Source organism: Mytilus edulis, chromosome 4, assembly GCF_963676685.1.
Source record: "Mytilus edulis chromosome 4, xbMytEdul2.2, whole genome shotgun sequence".
Lineage (NCBI taxonomy): Eukaryota > Metazoa > Mollusca > Bivalvia > Mytilida > Mytilidae > Mytilus > Mytilus edulis.
In genome coordinates this window covers 61,147,141-61,173,569 of record NC_092347.1, presented here as the reverse complement: position 1 = coordinate 61,173,569, position 26,429 = coordinate 61,147,141, and the positions used below count along the sequence as shown (strand labels likewise).

General features: G+C 31.3%; 1 protein-coding gene across 1 annotated transcript in view; it reads left to right on the top strand.

The window, feature by feature from the left end:
• The window catches only part of LOC139521939 (NBAS subunit of NRZ tethering complex-like), a 97,180-nt gene that overhangs the window by 34,517 nt on the left and 36,234 nt on the right, over positions 1 to 26,429 (top strand). The window contains exons 21-42 of the mRNA XM_071315701.1: positions 18 to 82; positions 283 to 354; positions 1,670 to 1,744; positions 3,190 to 3,264; positions 4,250 to 4,379; positions 4,834 to 4,968; positions 8,509 to 8,682; positions 9,380 to 9,453; positions 10,931 to 10,990; positions 11,602 to 11,664; positions 12,164 to 12,227; positions 12,617 to 12,675; positions 13,492 to 13,594; positions 13,986 to 14,203; positions 15,796 to 15,908; positions 16,294 to 16,373; positions 17,654 to 17,749; positions 18,225 to 18,346; positions 18,753 to 18,840; positions 24,137 to 24,439; positions 25,055 to 25,181; positions 25,641 to 25,717. Of these exons, the coding sequence (XP_071171802.1) occupies positions 18 to 82; positions 283 to 354; positions 1,670 to 1,744; positions 3,190 to 3,264; positions 4,250 to 4,379; positions 4,834 to 4,968; positions 8,509 to 8,682; positions 9,380 to 9,453; positions 10,931 to 10,990; positions 11,602 to 11,664; positions 12,164 to 12,227; positions 12,617 to 12,675; positions 13,492 to 13,594; positions 13,986 to 14,203; positions 15,796 to 15,908; positions 16,294 to 16,373; positions 17,654 to 17,749; positions 18,225 to 18,346; positions 18,753 to 18,840; positions 24,137 to 24,439; positions 25,055 to 25,181; positions 25,641 to 25,717 (2,373 nt within the window). The remainder of the gene's footprint in view (positions 1 to 17; positions 83 to 282; positions 355 to 1,669; positions 1,745 to 3,189; positions 3,265 to 4,249; positions 4,380 to 4,833; positions 4,969 to 8,508; positions 8,683 to 9,379; positions 9,454 to 10,930; positions 10,991 to 11,601; positions 11,665 to 12,163; positions 12,228 to 12,616; positions 12,676 to 13,491; positions 13,595 to 13,985; positions 14,204 to 15,795; positions 15,909 to 16,293; positions 16,374 to 17,653; positions 17,750 to 18,224; positions 18,347 to 18,752; positions 18,841 to 24,136; positions 24,440 to 25,054; positions 25,182 to 25,640; positions 25,718 to 26,429) is intronic.

The window sequence follows — 26,429 nt, the reverse complement described above, 5'->3', positions numbered from 1 at the left end:
ATAATTTATGTTTACAGGATAATAATATAGAAGCTTTAGAAACTCTGTTTACCTTTCACTGGGAAGATCTTAGACCTCACAGGTAATTGTCAATAGCTTATTGGAAACAATAATGTGTAGAGTATATTTATCTTTTTGACTTTAGCAATTTTGACTTCATTATCTAACAAAACCTAATAACAATCCAAATAGAACTGACCACTTGCAAGACAATTTTTTTTTATTGTTGCTGTAAATAACATTGCTGAATGAATATTTCATTTTAATATTGGTATGTTTTAGGTTAGGAATATTGTCTAATTTTCCAGAAACAACAAATCCACACGAATATAGGTCACTGCTACCAGAAGTTGGGTAAGTGATATAAAAGTTTGTTTCATAATATTTCTTTCTGCATTATTTAGATTCATTATTAATATTTTCAATATTAGTCTGTTAATAGATGCAAAGTAATATTATGAACAGATATATCATGTTAAGGAGGGGTATTTGCGAAAAATACCAGTCGAGAGAATGTTAAATTTCACGAGCCGTAAGGCGAGGGAAATTCATTCTCAAGACTGGTATTTTTCGCAAATATCCCTCAATAACATGATATATCTGTTTAATTACACCGAATGTTAATGTACTAAAACGCATTAATGATCGTGACGTTACAAACGTCCAGTCCGATAGAGTATTTTTTGGCAAATACCACGGCAGAGAGGGTAAAAAAGGCATATCCTTTTAGTAAATACCCCGGCGGCGTTAAAAAGAACGATATTCATTTGATAACAGTAAATTGGTGAAAAATACACTGGCTATTAACCAATCAAAACCCCGGATTCTTACATAAGGTGTAATTATAGAAATAATTCTGAAGGTTTGAAGTTTGGTTAAATGATAATTTCATATACAGAATTTATATAGTTTTGCTAGTTGAGATAAAATTGCCCTTTTAAAGAATCCTCCACTACAAAGTCACAAATATAACTAATTCCAAAAAAAAAAATCAGGAATAATTTTGATTATTGGTAATTGAATCATACAAACAAATAATTTATTTTTATTAGAGTCTCACCTCTTTAAAACATTTGATATAAAACACAGTCAATATAATATTAACATTTTATAAAAGAGCCAATCTAAAAAGAGTTATGAGAGACTGTAAAAATACAGATTAAAATACATTTATATCACATCTATAAATAAAGGCAACAGTAGTATACTGCTGTTCAAACTCATAAATCCATCATAATATAACATATATCACTATATCTTAGCACAAAACACCATACTATTAAAAACAATTATACAAAAAAAAAAAAAAAAACATAGGAAATTTTGTAAGGCTACCAAACTAGAAAATGTTTGAAGAGGGTGAACTGAAAATATACTTATTCAGAATTGTCAGATATGTGGGTAAGCATTTTTTTTGGTGTCAACATTATTTTTTATGCGGACAGAATTGACAAAATTAACATTCAAAAGAATGATCAATGAATAACATACATCTTTAATAGATATAAAAATGTATGAACCAAATCTTACAAAGGTTTATGATTTAGTTTCCAGCACTATTAAAAGTTTCTTTGGATAAATATAAACTTCCAAAAACTAATTATTTGAGTTGGAGTAAATCAGAATCAAAGACATGTTCAGTAATATCATTGTTGTTTCTATGATTCAGGAATGATAAATCAGTTATTCCCTGGGAAGAAGACAGATGGAGAGAAAAAGATTGGAGTGAGGAAGATTTTTGCAGGTAAAAAAATAAAAGATGGTTAGAGACAACATTGTACTCCTTACATGAAAATTAAGCTGTTGATTAATTAGGGATTACGTTTTAGGTTTGTTTTTAATATTGCTGATATTTAACATACAGTTAACTCTCGTTGTCTCGAATTGGTTGACTCTGAAATTTTGGATGAGTCGAAGGTTTTGCGTGGTCCAGAACTTTGTTCCATATAAATGTATGTAATTCGACTCCTGATGAGTCGAAATTGGATGAGTTGAAATTTCGGTTGAGTCGAACTAAATTTACGGTCCCAAGGTTAACAAAAGCATTAAAAATTCATTATCTATCTCGAACTAATACACATATGTCAAAACATGACCTCCGGGATTCAAATGGATCGAAGAGTTAATCTGACAATACACATGTAATTAAATTTCCAGTCACTGACCACTGTATTAATTTATGACATGCTATTTCCACTGTGTTTACCTAAGAAATTGTATAAATAATAAGTGATACATTGTTAAAATTCATAAAAAAAGTATTTAAAATGTTTACAAAACAATTAATTGTGATTTATACTAATGAGCTTGGGTGTGTATAAAGTGAAGATTATGACCTCTGTAAATAATCAACCAAAAACTACTGAATCGGCGTCTTTAATCTTGTTATATTTTCTTTTGAAAAGAAAGTGTGAGATTGAACAAAATGAAGAGAAATCTAACTTTTCTAAAATCTCATGTATCCGAGAATAAACAATTTTGTCACTGACCTGAATAACGAAACTAATGAATGGTAATTACTCTCTCGAAAAAAAAAGCCATAGGAAAAAATTATAACTGAAACAATAGAATAAGTAAATATAATGTTATTATAATAATGAAAGACCATGACATTTAAATACATCGATCTGATACCAGAATATCGATCCCCTTCCCATATTCACCCGAATTTATTTTAGTTTAACCAAGATAAGCAAGAGTTGTGTCCCTTGGTTTGTCAAATTGCCGGTTTTCGTTTAAGTCGAACTATGTGTATCTCGAAATATTTCACTGGTCCGACTGACTTCGAGATAACGAGAGTCGACTGTATATAATTTTGAATTTTAGTTCAAATAAACATTCAGTAATACATTAAAAGTAGACAGATACTACAAAAGCGTAAATTTGGAAATGAGGTGTATCATTGGACCTTCATTGATAGCAGTCTAAATTCTCCTAACTTAGCATTCACCCGCCATTTTATAATAAAGTTTAAAAGCACATTTTGAACTTCATTTTTAGTTATACAGTTTAACTTTTCTTTCAATGACAACCTTTACAGCACAACTATTTTATTTAGGGTTGTACTGAGTGAACCATGCAATTTTGTTTTATAATTATAAATAGACAAATGGTATCTTCAACATATTAAAATGGAGTGAGTTATTGATAGATGGTTATTTAATTCAATTTAACACTGATATTTTTCAGAACTATCATAGAACCAGTTTTACCAGATCTAGGAGGTTTCTTATATGAGGAAAATCAAGGCCTCAAAGAATTCAGGTTTGTTTATTGCTTTATAACACTAGCCAAAACATTTTTTGAGCGAACTTTACTATTTGCATTTATTAGAAAGTTGTTTAAAAATAGTCATTTCGACTATTGTTATACTACAGAAACTTTTCTTTTAGTGTTTTGTCAGTTGAATTTTATGCATACACTTTTGTAAATTTATAAATTGTTCACTCATCCATGAATGAATGTGTTGTTCATACATTTGTTGAATTTTCTATATTTGAATTCATTGAATAGTTGTTTTTTTGAAATTTTTGCTATGTTTTTATTATTGTGAAAATGAAAATTTTGAAGAGATGTCTGTCACAAAAATGAAAAGTCACATTTTAAATATTGATAGCATTATTTGTATGCAGCATATCCTGATATTGTAACAATTATATGGGGATGAAGTCCCCAATTATGGTAGAAAAATCAATAAACAAAAATAAAAAAAAAAAAATTCCGGAAAATTTCACGAATTTTTCATTCTACTAATGAACTCAAAATCGTTAACTTTTTTTTTCAGATCTACTTCCGTTTCCGGTCTTGTTTGCATGAGACTTTGAATAAAATGTATATATATCAACATATCAACAAATATAGGAAGGAATTCAACACCCAATCATTTTTAATAATTGTTTGATATGAAAACGTTTCCTGGATAACAGCGTATCTTTGTTTACCATAACTATAACGTCATAACTTTAATAACATCACAACTAAATCCCTAACAACAGAACCAATATCGGAAACGTTATGGTATTTCCGTTTTTTTTTAAAACATCAACATGTTTGAATTAAAAAAAAATAATACAGACTTCGTTCCCATTCACAGGTAATGCCTGCCTCATATTACTCTGTTTTCTGTCGATTGTTTAACAATCACAATAATAAATACATGCAATTCTGAATTTACAGCACTAGGCAGACAGACTGCTACCATTGAATATTCAAGGCAGTAATAATTTGAACTTACTTTTTTTCCCTATAGAATGGCTAACCCTAACACTGATGATCTTTCTAAGTGGTACGGTTTCAGAGCCTGTGAGATTGAGAGGTTATCACGACAAGTAGACTTATCAGTAGAGTTAGTCAAACTGGCCACAGAGAGAGGAGTGGAGGTGGGTATTTCATTATACAGTTTCCTATTATTAACTATTCAATATAGAAACAATAATAAAATATCTGATACTGTGGATTCATTTATTTTCTTTGGTACCAATTTATGTGGATTGAACAAAACTTACACTTTTGTGGACATTTAATTTTGTGGTTCTGCCAAAGTCTGCATACAAGCCTGTTGAAAATTTGTAATCGTTGAATATTTAAATTTCATTGTTCACCTGTACCCACGAAATACACAAAAATTGGTACTCAACAAATAATAATGAATCCACAATAACAGAAACAAGCTGATGTATTTGTTAATTAGAATAACATTAGAGGATATGCATTAAATAGAAACAGTGATAACTTACTTGATGTTCTCTTTCTTCAACAAATAAAAGAACAAAATAAATAAAACATAAATTGATAATTTTTATAGATAATAATGTGAATACTAAATTTTTACAGGGTTTATCAGAACTATTGGATAACTTAGTAACTATGGAGATGCTAGTGTATGACTGTTATGTGGATGAAAATCTTACCTTTGATGAACTACAAAAGATGGCAGATTATGATAAATTAGAACTAATTATGTCCAAGGTATGTTGTAGTTTTACAGGTAAAAGTAATTTGAATTCTGCTGTACAAAAAAATATGATCTCTCGGATCTAATTTAAAAAAAAAAAGAATCTGACACAAATATGGTTTTGAGCATGTTAAAAAATTATATATAGTTGTAATACCAACTTATTTAAACAAACAAAAAAGGAAAACAACTACTGATTATTTTAATGGATCCAAAATACTTTTCTGGATCTATCTTAATCAGGAACGCTCAATGATGTATTTGAAAGCGAAGGATGTATAAGAGCAGAAACAGTTAAAGAGCTATACGTCAAAAATGTACATAAAAATATTTAAATCTGATGAAAAAAATATAGCATACAATCTTTTGTTATGGTTTGAAATAGTGAGTGTAGATTGCTTTCAATACAATCTCAATAAAATGGGAATAAGGAGATAGAGCTGACAAAATGTTTTAAAAATAACTTGGACAACAAATAAATTTAGAACAGTAAGACCAACTATCATTTTATTAATTTTTATTCAGGCATCACCAGAAATGTACACAAAGTGTCTACACAAATGACAGATATTATACATGTATATTATTGTAATATTATTTTTTATTCAGGCATCAACAGAAATGTACACAAAGTGTCTACACAAATGACAGATATTATACATGTATATTATTGTAGTACAGTCGATTCCACTTAATTGCATACCGCTTAATAGCATAATTCGGTTAATTGCATACTTTTCTCCTGCACAAAACCATTTCCCATTCATCTAATGTTAAATTGTCCGGTTATATGCATAGCCTTATAAGTGTCATTTCGGTTAATTGCATAGAAAATAATCGCCAGCTAGATATGCTTAGTTAAAAATAGACGAGATTTTTGACCGGAAACGGCAATTTGGTAAGTATATTTTCCCTGAATGCATTATAATTTTCGTTATTATTTCATATTTACTTCTGTGTTATTTAAATAAAGTTTTAAAACAGTTTCTTTCGTGTTTATGATTATAAAAAGGTCTGGATGTGTACACAGGTAAAGTTTCCCATAATCTATTTTAAGCCTCGAGGTCATAAAAATGTCAATCAGCTGATTGTTGTAAAAACACAACCATTCTATGATCTTCCATCTCAAAAGGTGTTAATTATTGATTGGATTTCAAACATTGTCCATAGATTACATTTTGGGTGAATTTTTAAAAACATTACCTCCTGCTAATTATGGATCATTATCAACTGAGTTATCTCGTATTTTGGCTATGGGTAATCTACATTTATGCTAAATATTACAGGGCATTTATATATGGTTAAAGAATTTTATACATCAATCTTTCATTTATAATATTTTTAAAAATAAAATTAACTTCTAATTATTTTATTTTCTCACTTTCAACACTTGTGTCCAGCAAATAACCCGTGCAGGGCCCCACTACCTGTTATACGAAACTAACGAGGTTAAAGTAACAGTGTTACTTCAATGTGCAATAGGTAAATACTGCATATCAAAGGCAGTTCATTACACATTTATTGTTTGAAATGATTTAAACTGAGTTGTATTGTTAAACAGTTTGTTTTAAATAAAACATAACAATGTAATTTGTACATCCGGGTCATAGAAACAAATCTATTTTTAGAACAATTTTATTTTCGTATCTCATGTAAAGGAAAAGTCGGTACATGAATAAACTAAAACAAAATGTGTTAATAAACTTTATTGAAAGAAAACACAATGTAATAAAATGTATGACACTAGACAAATAACTTTTATTAGAATAAATAAACATTCAATATGTTGTAAGTGGATTATGGACGTTCATCTTTCTTCAGGGATCTGCACTATCGATGTTATTTGACTCCGTAATTTGGCATTTCGGATATAAGCATACTCCGCTTTATTGCATAATTTCATCTGACAAATAGGCTATGCAAATAACCGGAATGTACTGTATTATTTTTTATTCAGGCATCAACAGAAATGTACACAAAGTGTCTACACAAATGACAGATATTATACATGTATATTATTGTAATATTATTTTTTATTCAGACATCAACAGAAATGTACACAAAGTGTCTACACAAATAACAGATATTATACATGTATATTATTGTAATATTTGTTTTTATTCAGGCATCAACAGAAATGTACACAAAGTGTCTACACAAATGACAGATATTATACATGTATATTATTGTAATATTATTTTTTATTCAGACATCAACAGAAATGTACACAAAGTGTCTACACAAATGACAGATATTATACATGTATATTATTGTAATATTATTTTTTATTCAGACATCAACAGAAATGTACACAAAGTGTCTACACAAATGACAGATATTATACATGTATATTATTGTAATATTATTTTTTATTCAGACATCAACAGAAATGTACACAAAGTGTCTACACAAATGACAGATATTATACATGTATATTATTGTAATATTTGTTTTTTATTCAGGCATCAACAGAAATGTACACAAAGTGTCTACACAAATGACAGATATTATACATGTATATTATTGTAATATTATTTTTTATTCAGGCATCAACAGAAATGTACACAAAGTGTCTACACAAATGACAGATATTATACATGTATATTATTGTAATATTATTTTTTATTCAGGCAACCACAGAAATGTACACAAAGTGTCTACACAAATGACAGATATTATACATGTATATTATTGTAATATTATTTTTTATTCAGGCATCAACAGAAATGTACACAAAGTGTCTACACAAATGACAGATATTATACATGTATATTATTGTAATATTATTTTTTATTCAGGCAACCACAGAAATGTACACAAAGTGTCTACACAAATGACAGATATTATACATGTATATTATTGTAATATTATTTTTTATTCAGGCAACCACAGAAATGTACACAAAGTGTCTACACAAATGACAGATATTATACATGTATATTATCGTAATATTAATTTTTATTCAGGCATCAACAGAAATGTACACAAAGTGTCTACACAAATGACAGATCTTATACATGTATATTATTGTAATATTATTTTTTTTTCAGGCAACCACAGAAATATACACAAACTGTCTACACAAATGACAGATATTATACATGTATATTATTGTAATATTATTTTTTATTCAGGCATCAACAGAAATGTACACAAAGTGTCTACACAAATGACAGATATTATACATGTATATTATTGTAATATTATTTTTTATTTAGGCATCAACAGAAATGTACACTAAGTGTCTACACAAATGGCAGATATTATACATGTATATTATTGTAATATTATTTTTTATTTAGGCATCAACAGAAATGTACACAAAGTGTCTACACAAATGACAGATCTTATACATGTATATTATCGTAATATTTGTTTTTATTCAGGCATCAACAGAAATGTACACAAAGTGTCTACACAAATGACAGATACTATACATGTATATTATTGTTATATTATTTTTTATTCAGGCATCAACAGAAATGTACACAAAGTGTCTACACAAATGACAGATATTATACATGTATATTATTGTAATATTATTTTTTATTCAGGCATCAACAGAAATGTACACAAAGTGTCTACACAAATGGCTATTACCTTTCCTTCAGCAGTGTGAACACAGACAGCCAGGAACCTTTACTTCACTACTAAGAGATTACATAGTCACAAAAGCTAAGACAGATCTTACACTACCTACTAAAATATTTGAAGCATCTAAGGCGACTGTGAGTTTTTTTTAGAGTAATTCTTAAATTAGATTTAAACATTGTAAAGATTGAATTGATAATTTTAAGACGATAATAGTAGACTGTATTTCCATTCCCTAGTCCTCATCATTAGCTTGGATATTTATGATAAATTGTTACAAAGCTGAGACATGTTCACAGAGTGGTTAAGCTTTTGAGGTTCAAAGTGTAACAATTTTTCACAAATTTTGAAGTCTGAAAGACCTTATGTGATTGGCTTCAGCAAGAAAAAAAATCTAGATTTTTTACACAGTTTTAAATTCTTTGAAAAATCAGTTCTTTACAAACATTTAATATCCCCAAAGGTTTTACATCTTTATCGTGTGGTCTTCTGAACTTCAAAAAAAGCTCAAATGGTTAATCTTTGTTAATTACTGTAAATTTAGAAGTTATTGCAAGGTTTTTATTATTGCACAAAATGCGAGAAAATTGTGAACGCAATAATTAAAACTTATATGAATTAAACAGGATTTTTCTCAAAATTGTAAAAATTAAAATTGAATTTCAGTCTAAAATGACAAAATCGCAATAATAAATGCATGCAATGATTTCTGAATCTACAGTAATAGAAATAGCAATGGTTATTTTTAATTTGGAAATATGTTATTTGTGTTCCTCTTTTATAAGCCCATTTGGGATAATTTATGTAAGAATACATTATCTTGTACCTTTTCAGCAAAAAAGACCTATAATATCAAGTCAGGATGATGTCATGTCCATGGCCCTAGAAGCTCTATATGTTTGTGGCAGGTATGTTGTACACCTTTTTTGTTTTAAATATTTATCTAAAATATATGTGTATTACCAATATATATTTTTATTAAGATATTGAATGATCTATGTAAGAAAACTGTTTGCTCTTTCTTTATACAGATATTAGCAATACCACTATTTCACACCTAAAGTTACATATAGTGAAATCTTTGTAAAGTAATTCATTTCTTTCAGACTTATGTTTGTTTACAAAGAAAACTATGACCATTTTTACATGCATCAATTTTAAACTGGTGTACAAAAAGGATCTGAAAAAATTTCTAGTTTGACAGTATTGTTACATCTTTTTCAGCTTATGTCATTTTAATGTTTAACTAGAACACACCAGTGAAATCGCGGGCATTCAGAGCGTAGTTAAAAGTATGTAGGTGTTGTTGGAAGAATTTTGTAAAATATTGAATGACTTGAGAATTTCAGCAAAAGTATCATAAGTCATAGGTTATTGGGGACAGGAAATCCTTGATTTCCAAAATTCCCAGTTTTTGGTTTAAATTTCTAGCAATTTCAATATGAACATAAATTTAGAATGTTATGAACATTTAAGTAAGGAGCCTGTAATTCAGTGGTTGTCGTTTGTTTATGTGTTACATCATTTGTTTTTCGTTCATTTTTTGTACATAAATAAGGCCGCTAGTTTTCTGGTTTGAATTGTTTTACATTGTCAGTTCAGGGCCTTTTAAAGCTGTGTATGCGGTATGGGCTTTGCTCAATTGTTGAAGGTCGTTCGGTGACCTATAAATGTTAATTTCTGTGTCATATTGGTCTCTTGTGGAGAGTTGTCTCAACAGGGCAGTCATACCACATCCTCTGTTTTTTTGTAATCAATGAATTTTGTAAAAGATTTAAAACTGGAGAATTTCAGAAAAGGTATCAAAAGTTCACATCAATATTTTTAGCGCTTATCTGTATATTATGAAAATTCATTACTATATAAATATAGTGTATTTACTTTCAATTCTAAGTTTACACTAATCGATCCATATGGTGGTCATTGGTATAGTATACAGACCCTCTCTATTTAATAAACTCTGTGACCGCCGTGGATAGTAAACTTGAAAATGAAAGCAGATAGAATTCTGAAAATATACTTTATTCTTATATGTATGTTCAAAGTATACAGAAAAACAAAAACCAGAAGTCTAATCTGACTTAAAATTTCGTCCAATGACGGGACAATATCCGGAAGCATTTTTTCTCGTTTTTCTCCCAAAATAACTCAATCTGAATAATCATATGAATGGATGACAAATACGACTATGCACTGTACATATAGGACACAGAGGTGTGTTGATTAATTTATTGTGGAAAAAAGAGAAGCGACACACAAAATGAGGTCTTCTCGTTTAATAGCATAGATTGCTTGACCTAATTTGTTCTGTTAAAAATGCAAGTTTCAAGTTTGTTATGCAGATGAAGTTCATACAAATATGTAATTTGTCATTTTATTTTTTAGGGATGATCAATTAGATTTAGCTTTAGAAATTTTCCAGTGTCTTCCACAGAAAGGATATGGGTAAGGTTACCAGAATGGCTATTTTCTTCTTCTCAAATACTTTTACAATGCAAATTTCACAGAAAATTATCTCTTAGTTTCATTTAAATCCAGTAATGATTATAGCAGTCATTGACAAAAAGTGTGACTAAATATTTAAGACGATAGACGTTGTGATCACTGTAATACACTATTTGTTGGCTTTAGTTGATATGTTTTGAATTGAGTAATTACATACATATGTGAGGACAACTAGTACAGTTATGCCATTGCAGAAGAAAGATATAACAGTTGAACTCAGTTATGTCATTAAATTCACTTGCTAAAATATTTCATTATTGTGACTTAATGCTAAGGGCTGTTCAATAAAACCGTACATGGGACCCAGAGAAGGCTTTTTGAAATCTCTACTAGAAGTTGTGTCAAAGACTTTAGTAAACTGAAAATTAAAGTGAAATTCTAAATCTGCCTTTATTGGATGTTACCCCATTTTTGTCAGTGTCATATATGTTTTAATGGAACAATCCTGATATTTTTTGTTTTATTGCTAAAAAATTGCTGAAGATATTATTTATTTTGTAACACATTTGGTATTTTTATTTTGATGCATTATCTTGAAAACATTTTTACAGGAAAGAAACAAAAGAATCAATAAGACTTCACAAGGAAATAGACAAGCTGGAAAGACATTTGGGGTAATTTTGCCTAAATACAGTACAATGAACTGTTATTACAATTTTTTAAAAGTACTCACATCTATCTTCAAATGAGGATAGAATTATGTAAGGATATATTGATTGCCTACAAAGTAATATGAAAATAATATTTTTAAATTGGTTAAGAAAATTCAATTAATAAAATTGAGAATGGAAATGGGGAATGTGTTAAAGAGACAACAACCCGACCATAGAAAAAAAACAACAGCAGAAGGTCACCAACAGGTCTTCAATGTAGCGAGAAATTCCCGCACCCGGAGGCGTCCTTCAACTGGCCCCTAAACAAATATATACTAGTTCAGTGATAATGAACCAAAACGCCATACTAATTTCCAAATTGTACACAAGAAAATAGCATGTTTATAACTTGAAGTATGACAAAAAACTGTGTAAATTTTTTTTTACCCATGTTGATAACAACGAAACTGTCTCCAGTCATTTTCAATTTCAGAATATGATCGTTTGTTTTGTTTTTCAGTGCATTAAAGATTTTACATGAACAGGATGTTAAGAAACCTCTACATTATATCCTAGAAACAGAGGTATTGTGTAAATTAGTTTGAATAAGATTTTTTGATATTTTGTAAATCAATTTTTTTAGAGTGATATTTTTTTTGCATTTTTACTTCAATGTTTCCACTTACCTGCTTCTTAAGCTATTTGCAATTCTGCTTTTCCGTCCCCATACATTTGTTATGTTTCATTAGAGTATAAATTGTAATAACTTAAGTTATTTCCCTTTAAGTACTGCTTCAAACCATTGTGCACATGTCCTTATTTTTTTCCTCATTGCTGTTACTTTGGTTTTCTTATGATTTTATTTTTTGCAATTTTCTTACTTTGTTCATATAATCTTGAATCTAGTAATTTTGTTTGTCTGACCAGTGGGTTTGTTTTGTATAAATGTTTCCAACGATTTTTTTTATTACAGAAAGATGCAGACGATGCCAAGATGTTAATGATAAGGTTGACAAGAGCTGCTGGCAAAAGGTAAAATAATTCTTATAGAGTTGTCTGAAGAAACTACCTAATTTTTACTATACTAACTTTCAGACTTAAATGTGAATAATGTCTGATTAATGAGTTGATTAATATTTTTTACATTGGTGTTCTGGACCTATCACCTGGAAAAAATCAAACACTATATAAAAAAAAACTCATCAAGGCTTATAATTGTGTATGCCAAATGAAGTTTTGGTCTACAAAAGACCCTAAATTACGCTTGAATCAAAAATGTATAAAGGTCAAATCAAGTATGAATGTGAAGAGTATTGACGAATCAAAAGTCTGAAGGAAAGTTTTTGCCAGATACAGCTCAAGTAATTTGTTCCTAGGGTAGATAATGCTAAGTATTTTGAAAAATACAAATTTGGTAAACAGTTAAAATTTCTGAATATGTCCATATCAATAATAGGTCATGTCAACACAGAAGTGTATATGATATTCTTTAATATGTTTGTCAGGAAACATCAGTCTTAAATTTTTATAGTATGGCATATGTCCTTACATACTCTTTAGAAAACAGTAACAGCAATAATATTTTATAATTTGATTCCGTGCAAACAAAGCTTTTCTGGCTTTATCGTGTACAATCTTATATATACCAAAATATATACCAAAATTGATGTATAAAAATTTGAATACATTAGTAAAAAGATGGAACCTCAAATTTGAAATTACAGATCTTAATTTTCATTAAGTCAAATGTATTCATATTCTGAAACTTAAAATTCCTTTTAATTGATAGCTTGAATTATGTTTGTGTAGTTTTCTGAAATTTTTCATTTTTGATTTTATGATTGACAGAAGTGAACCATTATCAGAAATTGCATGGAGAAAGTTACATGATGATGTGATACAGTTACAAAATCAGGTGTACAGATGTCTGTCGTCTGGTCTGTGTCATGAAGTAGGTGAATGGTATAGTTTCTATAAGTTGTTAGGGTGAACTTTTACTATTGATTATTAAATATATATTTTCTTCATTATTTACATTTATTGAAACAGAATTTGTGTAAAGTATTTGTTTTTCAAAGATATTTACCTTCTTGGATTACCATCATGAAATTTTTTAAAGCATAGTAATAATTTTGGAATGGTTTAGCTGCTTAATATGAGAAATCTTTTAGAAATATGATATAATTCATAAGAAAACATCCTCGTGTTTACCATAAAAAAATATAATTGAAACCCTTAAATCTTGGCTTAACAATTTTTTTATCAGGTGGTTTCCAACTATGCTTTATAAAAGAAATATTAACTCTGAATTTGTTTTTTAAAAGTGCCACCTTCTTTTTCAGATATTCACTGAAAGCTTGCTGTGTTCGGGCAGAAGAGAGAGCATAACTTTAGCAGGCGAGTACATAGAAAGAAGTAATAATGAGAGTCTTCCTACTCAATCTTACACAAAGAATTTAAAGGTGTCATATAAACGAGCCATACAGCTAGTCATCTCATCAGCACAGGAGTATTTTGATTCTTCTACAGATATGAAAGATCCATGCATAGATCTTGCCAGGTAATTTTAACAATTGTTCATATATATAACACCAGTTACCTCAGAGTTGTCTAACTATATAGTTCATCTAAAACAATCACTGGCCTTCCAACATTGAGGTAACAAGTTCAAACCCTATGATTGACAAGGATTGATAGTTTTCCTGTCAAAGGTCAATGTTCTCTTCAAGCACTCTGGTCTCTTCTTCCAATAAAAGATGGCTGCCATGATATAGCTGATTGTGCTAACAGTTGTGTTAAACTTCAACAATCAATCAATCAATCATATACTAAACAAATTTTGATCTCACTAAATCTTCTACCTTTGATTTCATCATAGTTTTTATGCCCCACTTACGATAGTAGAGGGGCATTGTGTTTTCTGGTCTGTGCGTCCGTCTGTTTGTCTGTTCGTTCGATCATCTGTTCGTCCGTTTGTCCCGCTTCAGGTTAAAGTTTTTGGTCAAGGTAGTTTTTGATGAAGTTGAAGTCCAATCAACTTGAAACTTAATATACATGTTCCCTTTGATGTGATCTTTCAAATTTAAATGCCAAATTAGAGTTTTTAACCCAATTACACGGTCCACTAAACATAGAAAATGACAGTGCGAGTGGGGCCTCCATGTACTATGGACATATTCTTGTTTTTGTATAATTTTAAACTAAGCAAAACTGTTGAAAGAAATAGTGGATAATTTGATTTGATTTTGCAATTGATTCGGTGTGTTATAAGGGTAATGATAACTGGGAGATACTTGATTTATTTAAGAATTACCCAATACAATTAACACAAATAGGTTGTGTTTATAGTGAGGACAGAGCACATTTATCTGCTTAAGTTCAAATGTTGGCTCCATGTATCTCAATTTTTAACCACCAAAGATAGATTTGTTTACTGTGTATCTTTTAATTTTTCTGAATTTTAATTTTGCATGAATGAAAGGAAAAAATAGTTTTTCTGTAAATATATGATTTTGTGGTTTTACACAAGTCTGCATACAAACCTCTAGAAAATATGTAGGTCATTAAAACATTTGCATTTCTGGTTTACTGGTACACGAAAGCCACAAAAATTGGAATCTCACTAACAATAATGAATCCACAATACATTTTTATGCCCCACCTACGATAGTAGAGGGGCATTATGTTTTCAGGTCTGTGTGTCCGTTCGTCCGTCTGTCTGTCTGTCTGTTCGTCCGTCCGTCTGTCCCGCTTCAGGTTAAAGTTTTTGGTCAAGGTAGTTTTTGATGAAGTTGAAGTCCAATCAACTTGAAACTTATTACACATGTTCTTTATGATATGATCTTTCTAATTTTAAAGCCAAATTAAACTTTTGACCCCAATTTCATGGTCCACTGAACATAGAAAATGACAGTGCATGTTTCAGGTTAAAGTTTTTGGTCAAGGTAGTTTTTGGTGAAGTTGAAGTCTTAGTACACATGTTCTCTATGATATTATCTTTCTAATTTTAATGCCTAATTATATTTTTTATCCAATTTCATGGTCCATTGAACATGGAAAATAATAGTGCCAGTGGGGCATCCGTGTACTTTGGACACATTCTTGTTTGTAATTTAAAAGAATATTTCTAAATCTAAATATTTTGTATTGCAGGATATGCTTAAATTTGGTAAGAGACACACCTACTTTGATACAAGAAGAACTGGATTTGATAAACTCTCTTGCTATGTTGGACGATTTTGGTGTATCAATTATACCAGCACAAGGTAATTGATAATAGATAATGGTTTGTCAATGATATACAGACAAATTACCATGCATATGGTCACAAATAAAAAGCAGAAGATCCTTATCCGTATTCAAGTGACTTGGTCTAAGATCATCATTAAAGATACTAAATCTAGATTTGCAAAAGTCAACATTACTGTTTGAAATCATAACAGAAAATATAATTCTTAATAAAGGTAAACAGAAAAATATGTCATCATTTTTATTTAATTGAAGCTCATTTTTTTAAAAGGGCTTTTTGAAGATTTTCAAATGAGAAGCATCTGTTGTAAATGGAATTCTATTATATCAATCATATAATATACAATGACAGTGTGATTGCACTAAATACTGTTTTAAAGAGTTTTGTTATATTTATTGTAGTGAGACAGACTAAAGATAGAATAGAATTGATTGAGAAATGTCTTAGTACCAGAGATACATCATACAAACAACAGAAAAAGGTATGTTAGTTTAAACATATTTATTTACAGTGGATTGGGAAACAAGTTATTGCAACTTATATTAATCCCTTTCCACTTTGCAGGTGCGAGTGCTGCCTTGTAGCGGCATTAGCCTACTCTCTTTTCGAAATCTACAAGGGTGTCTTTTTAACGTGCAAGAGATATGGCTCTCTCTTAACACAGGTCAGCCATTTATCGTCCCCTTCCGACTGACTATCATCATTTCCTAAAGACCATACTCGCAGATGGTGTAAAGGGAGAGCCGAAAATTGAGTTCCTGAAATTTTCATCCCAAACGGGAATCGAACCAGGAACCTTTGTGTTAGTAGTCCGATGCACTAACCACTACACCACGGCTCTTTGCAATGATGTTTTCTTGTATCACTATGAAATTTGATTTATATGACAAGGAATGGTTATTTTGGCACAAAATCATTCAATATTGTAGATTCATTATTATTTATGGAGTACTTCTTGATGGATTTCATGGGGATAGATGAACCATGAATTAATGTATTCAACGAAGTACCAAATTCCTATTGCCTGGTGTGCAAACTTTTGAAAAACCACAAAATCAAATACTTTCAATCAATGTAAGTTTGTACCAATGAAAAAAAATAACCCTCAGTATTTAATATAACGAGTGAATTAAACAGTATTTGAAAATGGGCTACACTAAAATGTGCTGTAGCAGCAACATTACTTTATTGGGAGAAAATTAATTTGAAAGGATTCAGCTTTAGCTGTTTATCTGTTTGGTAACATATTGTTGGGTTGTTGGCTAATTAACTCTTTGTATAATTTACATATTTTAACTATAAACATACAAAAGTAATTTAATGAATAAGTTAAGAGTACATATTTATACTTTGATAATAAACGAAGAGTCAGATGTAACATTTATTTATATGATAAAAATACAGCAATAAAGATGTATAGAGGAAAGCCTCCATCTTATTTACAGCCGATTGTATTGAGTGTGTAGATAAAGGTAATATCTTTTGTTAGCTTGCTTGCTAGCTGAACGGTGAAGTCATTATTAGATTAGGTAATCAACCCTCATTTAAGATAGACTATTCCAACAGATAACCGATCTGTCTGTCTGTAGGACTAGACTACTTCCAAAAGAGGGTTATATATCTTACTTAATAATCACTTAGCAAGCAAGCTAACCAAAAATATTACCTTTACTTACACACTCAATGCAATCGGCTGTAAATCATTTGTTCTGCTTTATGTTAAATACTTGAGTATATGCTTGAATTTATATTTATTTTCAGTTAATGCGATTAAGTCATTTGCTGAAAATTGAGAAAGGAAACAACAGTTTGCGGGAAGGAAAAGTGCTGCATTTGATTGCTAGAGGTGCTGTTAAGGTATATATAAAGCCTTTAACTGATGATATTTTACAATGTTACTTTTATCATCACACACATTATGTTTTGAAATGATGATAAGTTTGCCCATCACATCAATATTGTAGTAGGATATTTTTATTGTTACCATGAAAAAAGCAAAAATAACCCAAACTTGAAATTGCCATGCTTACACATCCATTTAAAGTATTTGTTTAGATGATTAAGATTTGTGAAGCATTAAAGTTTCCTTAAGAGAATAAAAAGGTTACGTCTAACAAAGAAAAAAAGGAATAGCATTTTTGCAAGAGCATAAAACAGCTCACCAACAAATTTTGCAAAGAGTTGTAACCTTTGAAATTTTTGTCACACACTAAAACCTCAATGGTGATTTTCAAAGTTGGCATTTATGAAAACTTTACATTACTATCTAGACCCAAACTTTACATTTAAAGCTTAAAAACATTATACTGTACTTTTTATTGGGATATTTCAGGCTCATGATTGTAGTTTTGCCTATGAAGTATGCCAGGATTTAATTGAAAGAATGCATGGTCCAGTGTGGGATGTCTGTGTAGATCTAGCCAGCTTTGAAGATTTTAAAGACATATCAGCCAAGTTAGTTTAATATATGTTGTGTTAAAAGTGGCACCATGCCTAGATAATGTAAAGGTAAACTTCCATTCAATGATTCTGGACTTTTATTTTAGTTTGTTTTGTTACTTTCCAAAGAGGATGTTCACATTTTTTTCACATTTCCATCTATCTTGGACGTAATAGATATGAAACCTATTTTAATTGGTTACAGCTATTCAGAGGAATGCATGTGAATTTTACAAGCTGATTTACTTGGTTCTGCTAGAGTTATGGCCTTTGCAAATTTAGAAATAATGCATGTCAATATTACATGCTGATTTACTAGATTTTGCTAGAGTTATGGCCCTTTGTAACTTTTTAAATTGAAAATAACTGTCATTTAATACAGTTTAGTGGCAAAAATAACTGAATTTGATTTACTTTGTAGGGCAGATTTGTTGTCGTTTTCATTAGCATACTGTCCAGCAGATATGATAGAACCTATACTACAGGCCAAGGCTGTCCTAGAAACTCAGGTACTATAATAATTCCCTTGCGTCTTTCAAGGAAAGGAATACAAGTTTTACAAAGTGGTTACTCAGCTACTGTTTTTGTATTTTAAAATACATTGAAGATTTGTGCAGCATTGAATTTCAGATGTTGAATCATATTTTACTATTTGATACTTTGTAGATGTATAATACTTGCATTTAAGCTTCAGTGTATATTTTTAGCTCACCTGGCCCGAAGGGCCAAGTGAGCTTTTCTCACCACTTGGCGTCCGTCGTCCGTCGTCGTCGTCGTTAACAATTTACATTTTGAACTTCTTCTAGAGAACCACTGAATGGAATGGAACCAAACATGGCATGAATGTTCCTTATGAGGTGCTGACCAAGTGTTGTTACTTTGTAGCCGATCCATCATCCAAGATGGCCGCCAGCGGGGGACTTAGTTTAACATAGGACGCTATGGGAAATGCATACAAATGACTTCTTTTAGAGAACCACTGAATGGAATGAAACCAAACATGGCATGAATGTTCATTATGAGGTGCTGACCAAGTGTTGTTACTTTGTAGCCGATCCATCATCCAAGATGGCCGCCAGCGGGGGACTTAGTTTAACATAGGACCCTATGGGAAATGCATACAAATGACTTCTTTTAGAGAACCACTGAATGGAATAAAACCAAACATAGCATGACTTATCCTTATGGGGTGCTGACCAAGTGTTGTTACTTTGTAGCTGATCCATCATCCAAGATGGCCGCCAGCGGGGGACTTAGTTTAACATAGGACCCTATGGGAAATGCATACAAATGACTTCTTCTAGAGAACCACTAAATGGAATGAAACCAAACATTGCATGAATGTTCCTTATGGAGTGCTGACCAATTGTTGTTACTTTGTAGCCGATCCATTATCCAAGATGGCCGCCAGCGGGGACATAGTTTAACATAGGACCCTATTGGAAATGCATACAAATGACTTCTTCTAGTGAACCACTGAATGGAATGAAACCAAACATGGCATGAATGTTCCTTATGAGGTGCTGACCAAGTGTTGTTACTTTGTAGCCGATCCATCATCAAAGATGGCCCCCAGCAGGGGACTTAGTTTAACATAGGACCCTATGGGAAATGCATACAAATGACTTCTTTTAGAGAACCACTGAATGGAATAAAACCAAACATAGCATGAATGTTCCTTATGGGGTGCTGACCAAGTGTTGTTACTTTGTAGCCGATCCATCATCCAAGATTGCCGCCAGCGGGGGACTTAGTTTAATATAGGACCCTATGGGAAATGCATACAAATGACTTCTTCTAGAGAACCACTAAATGGAATTAAACCAAACATAGCATGAATGTTCCTTATGGAGTGCTGACCAAGTGTTGTTACTTTGTAGCTGATCCATTATCCAAGATGGCCGCCAGCGGGGGACTTAGTTTAACATAGGACCCTATTGGAAATGCATACAAATCACTTCTTCTAGTGAACCACTGAATGGAATGAAACCAAACATGGCATGAATGTTCCTTATGTGGTGCTGACCAAGTGTTGTTACTTTGTAGCCGATCCATCATCCAAGATGGCCGCCAGCGTGGGACTTAGTTTAACATAGGACCCTAATAATTAGTGTTTCCTACAGGTGGTTTTGGCGTGTAATGGCGCCCTGCCGCGATTTCTCGACGCCCTGCCCTTTTTGGGAAAAAAAATTGGCGCCCTGCCCTAATTTTGTCGAAATTCCTGACGCCATGCCTTTATCGTCGTAATTAACAACCGGTACTGAAAGACATATTTTATGAATACCGCTCGAGTTATTTCCCTTCAAAACAAAAGTTCACTCCAGACTATGATTAGTTATACTTCCCATTTTGCAGAGACAGAAGAATATAATATAAGTAAGGAAAAAACTAAAGTTATGATATGGAACTCATCTTTGAATTGCAACCTTTGGAATCAAATGGAAAAGTTTCACATTGGCTCAGAAACATTAGAAACTGTAGAAAATTATAAACATATTGGTATTGATAGAGACTCCCGTGAAGTAGAGGCAACAAGAACAATTATTGGAAATCGTTTAAAAACTGCAAGACAGACTTCATACGCACTTATGGGCTCAGGACTACATGGTTTAAATGGACTTAATCCAGAGGTGTCATGTAAACTTTGGTCAACATATGTGGTTCCACGTTTGTTATTTGGACTTGAAATTGTAAATCTTAGTGCTAAAGATATTTCCCGCTTAGATATCTTTTGTAATAACTTTTTGAAACAAATTCAAAATTTACCTGCTAGAGCCTCCAACGCTGGAGCTTATCTACTTTTAGGTCAATTACCTATTATTGCACTTCTACACAAAAAGATTCTGATAACGTTTGGTACCATTGCCAGAAGTGACTCTGTCGAAAATGATCTTGCTAAGCGTCAACTGTCTACAAAAGGAAAAAACTCTAAAAGCTGGTTTATTAGGGCTGACAAGATTTTGAAACAATATAACTTGCCGTGTGCCTCAGAAGTTTTACTTAAACCAGAGACAAAATACAAGTGGAAAATGAAAGTAAAAAAGTGTGTTGATAACTTTTGGTCCGAAAAACTGTTTACTGAAGCCAAATCAAAACCGTCATTACGGTACTTAAATATCAAAAACTGTAAAATTGGTGTTGTTAATTCTATATGGAAAAGTGCTGGTTCAGAACAAATGTGTATACGTAAAGCCTGTTATAAGATCAAAATGCTATTGGATACATATATTCTACAGTACCACCGTTCAAAATTTTCAAATGGTCAAAAAACTTCAATTTGTCCGCTATGTGAGGAAGGAACTGAACATTTAGAACATTTTCTTGTCGTATGCTCTGCCTTAACAAGTATTAGAGACATTTTTATCTCAAAGCTTTATACAGTTATTGTACCAAAGATTGGAACCGTTGCATGGACTGACATTTGCGTTAGTCACTTGAAAATGATACAATTAATCTTGGACTGTAGTCGTTTCGAGTGGTATCATGTGTTAGAGAAAAATGACATAAATTTGGTGGAATCAATCACTAGAAGCCTGTGTTACTCGCTCCATGAAAAGCGTAGTGTGCTCCTTGAAAGTAAATAAACATTTAAAAGTTGTAAGGTTTACCAAACTCATAGGCTGTAAATAGATAAAATTGTTTAAAGATAAATGTATAGTGACTGGAAACAGATGTAAATATAAGGCAACAAAATTTTACTGGATGAACTCCAGGTTCTCCTGATAGAGGAGGGATTTACAGAAGGTAACAGGTAACTAGGTCGCCATTTTGTAATCGATTTCGTAATCAGCTGATTAGCAAACTGCAATAGATTGAATAGTGAATACAGATACTAATCACGGGTCCTGATTGTATCCCCCAAGTCCCAGAAACATCGTTTTGCCTAGAAGATTAATGATAAAACATCGATGAGATGCTTAGATAAAAAATTTTTACAGCTGATAGATTTCTAATTTACATAATTTACATTGTTTGCATGGTTGAACAAGCCAATGAACGGCGATCATGAGACATTTGTCAAATTGAAAAGTAAAAATTCTTTGCAAACTATTTTTTAAATACAAATGCTTGACTGTACCTTAAATGAAATGAATAAAAACCAAACTAAATTATTAAAAGCAGAATAATCCAGAAAATAAATGAATTCCTTGATCAAATGTTTTCTTTTGTTTACAAACATGTCACATGATCATTTTAGGCGGGAAAAATACTTGGGGAAAACACCTAAGTAACAGACAACTATGTCTGGCTATTTATAGACATTTAAAATAAACAGCTGATATGGTAGTGCCATGAAAGTAGTAAAACTTGTTGTATCTATATTAATTTAATTTGGAAAAGGGTGTAGAGGGGAAGGGGTTAATTTGTAAAGTTATTTTTTTTTGTAATTTAATAAATTTTGGTTACAAAAAATGACCCTGGATATCAGGGAATGTGTCAACCTGTTTTTAGGGAAAAAAAGGAGGATTTTTAATTGTGTTTATTGTTTTAAATATTTCATATATATGTTTTAAACACTTTTTCTTGTTTAACAATTTGTTTTAATGATTGATTACAGATGTATATGTCCTTTTTATAGTATTAAACTAGTATGTTTTAAATGAATCCATTTTATAGAAATTGCCTGTTTATGTTAAGTAAGTGCCCTAAAATTGTTGTCCATCGCGCTTAATGTGCCCTCTGAGCTAACAATTACCCTGCCCTTTTTAAAAGCTGCAGGAAACACTACCTATGGGAAATGCATACAAATGACTTCTTTTAGAGAACCACTGAATGGAATGAAATCAAACATGGCATGAATGTTCCTAATGTGGTGCTGACCAAGTGCTGTTACTTTGTAGCCGATCCATTATCCAAGATTGCCGCCAGCGGGGGACTTAGTTTAACATAGGACCCTATGGGAAATGCATACAAATGACTTCTTTTAGAGAACCACTGAATGGAATAAAACCAAACATTGCATGATTGTTCCTTATGAGGTGCTGACCAAGTGTTGTTACTTTTTAGCCGATCCATCATCCAAGATGGCCGCCAGCAGGGGACTTAGTTTAACATAGGACCCTATGGGAAATGCATACAAATGACTTCTTTTAGAGAACCACTGAATGGAATAAAACCAAACATGGCATGAATGTTCCTTATGAGGTGCTGACCAAGTGTTGTTACTTTGTAGCCGATCCGTCATCCAAGATGGCCGCCAGTGGGGGACTTTTGAATGAAATTAAACATGTTCCTTTCCTTATAAATGAGGTTGTGTTGTCACTTTTAGCCAAATTTTATATTTTTTATATGATTTCAAAAACCCAAGTAGAATCAGGTGAGCGATACAGGCTCTTGAGAGCCTCTAGTTTTGTGTTTACAAAAACCATACAAAATTTAGTACGAGTATCCAACTTCAGGAAGGAATTATTTCTATGTGCTATTTCATTAAATTTTGATTATGATCCATAACTCTACAAAAGTGTGGACAGTTGTTAGATAAAGGGGAATAAATGTATACTCATTTGACTTAGGTAAGATGTATATCTTAAAGGGGGTAGGAAGGGATGTCATCTGGAAAAGGTAAATAGTGAATATCATAACTCTGAAAAACTAAACTATTCATTCCTTGGATTTTGAAAAATCAATCATTACAGCAGTTTTCTGATGAGTGTTATTCTAGAATTCCTATAGAATAAATGCCCAATCATAAATGTCCCGAAAATTGACCTTCAACCCCTACTTTTATGGTGAAAGTTTAAGTATATTTGCCTTAGACTGAGATGCAGTCTGATAAATTATTTCAATATCTTGTATTTATTGTAGATGTTATACAGCACTATTCACACTGACATGGAAGTTGATGACAAATCATCTGAGAGGGCGCCACTGTCAGCAACGGCTGCTCTGCAGCATACAACAGAGATTCTGTCCTCCACAACTAAAACAACAAAAGCTGTGTTGTCAACAGTTGCAGATACAAAATGGTGGCAAAAAACAATTAAATCATTGAAACAACCAACCAGACGACAAGTTTCTGAGACAGTTGTTTATGATAATGACAAGTTTGAGAAGCAAGGATGTCATCCATTTTATGAAGAATTTATTACATCAAGTCATCCTGATTATGTAAGTTTTTGGATCTTAGCAGTATTAAAGACTTAATATTATTTTACATAGAATCATAATTTTTTGGCCAGCTTTTAGTATAGTAATGTTTGGCTAGTGAGCAAGTGGGCCGCGAAAGTGGGTTCCTAGTTTGTGATAAAATAAGAAATATTACTGTCATGGCCATTTGAAAATGATAACAAATATATGGCTCACATGATCTTTCCTTTACTTAGATTGCTTATTCACATTTTTCATGCCAGTGGTAGTAAATTGATAAGAATGATGCTTTTAATATGTAGATGGATTTGTTTCTACTTTAAACTTATCAAATAAATAAATATTTTTTTCTCTCAAACATGTCAAGCTTTTGAATTTAGAGATTTCTCTTGAGGAAAATTTTGAAATTGATGGTTTGTTTTATGTCTTCTGTTGAATTATTTTCTTTTAAATTTTTCTTCTCTATGTAAATTCATTTTTTATGCATGATGAACAAAAATTCAGGCTCTTAAATGTATCCAATATTGATTGAGATGCAGAGACAATTTTACAAATCTTTTTATATATGCACTAAGTATTTTTTTGGTAGATATTCATACATTTTGCAAGCCTTACATGTAGGGGTATATTTTTCAGGCTGTTGTAGATTATACAAGGGGTAAATCTGCTTGTAGTCCCACAGCTTTAAGTGAAAGCATACTAAGAACAGCTAAACTGGAGGAAATGTTAACAGAAGGGGAGACTACTCAATCATCACCTGAAGGTAGGATAGATTAAATAGGGGAACAATTATATCATTGATGTGTTTCCTACATCTTTATTCATTTCCTTCTGCAACATGTTAAGTTTTTTTAGTAAACTGATATAAGAACAGGAAGATTGAGTATTTAGGTTTAAATGTTAATCAAATTGTTTTTTTCTTAATCTAGGATATCAATTTATACACCTTCTAACACATAAAGTTTGAAAAATAGTAACAGTTCAAGAAAAATTGACTTTGTACAAGTTCAACATAAGAAATGTCAATTACAATGGAAAACAAATTATTTCAAAAGCAACATAAATGATCAATGTAAAGTTAAAGTTGCATTTTTCAACAAAGAAAATGAAAATGTCTGTTTTTAAGATCCTTAACTATCTCTTCATACTTGAGTTATTGTATGACATTTTTTAATGTATAAAAAGTACTTATATCAATAAATTGTTACATCTTATATTTCAGTTTTGCTAGAGCTAGCCAAAACAAAGTTCCCAGTAGATAGTTCACTAGGCTTAGCATATCTATTAGCCTTACCAGATGTAAGTTAAGATAATTTTTTCCCCTCAAGAGCATATTTAGTGAGCTTTAGAATTTTATCATCTTTTTAATTGAGTTGATTTACCATTTTATGGTAAATAGATATACTTAACAAGTTTTTATCATGGCAGAAAAAATACCATGCACTGTGAATTCAAAAACCTAAAGACGTAAGAAATTTGTAGTATGTATCTTTAGTTACATTATACTTTGATTATGCTTTATAGTTTTGGGGATACGATTGCTTTCAAGCAATCTGTAGACTTATTTATACCAGTGGCTCAGGGCATTGCCCTCATATCAATCGTTTTATTCTAAACATTAAGGAACTTCTCAGATTCTTATGATTGTCTTGCTTTAAAAGGTAAAAACAAACAAAGGGATTGAACTTACGAAGTGAAATACCTTCTCTCACTCTGAGTCTTTGCTGTGACTGCTGTGGAAAGTAAACTTGGAATTGATAGTACAAAAATTAAACACAATGAGTACATTGTTCATACACTTGTATCCGGGATTGGCTATTTTGTAACTTCAGATTACGTCCATTTTAGATGTGCAGTTGAATAAAATTAGTTTTGAAAATAATATTATCCATAATAATCATATGTATGATGTATCAATGAAAACAATGGCAATCGTATCCCTCAGAGCAATCTGCTCTTTGATTAGATAAAAATAGTTTCTGTTATGGTACATCAATATGGTTTTCTAATG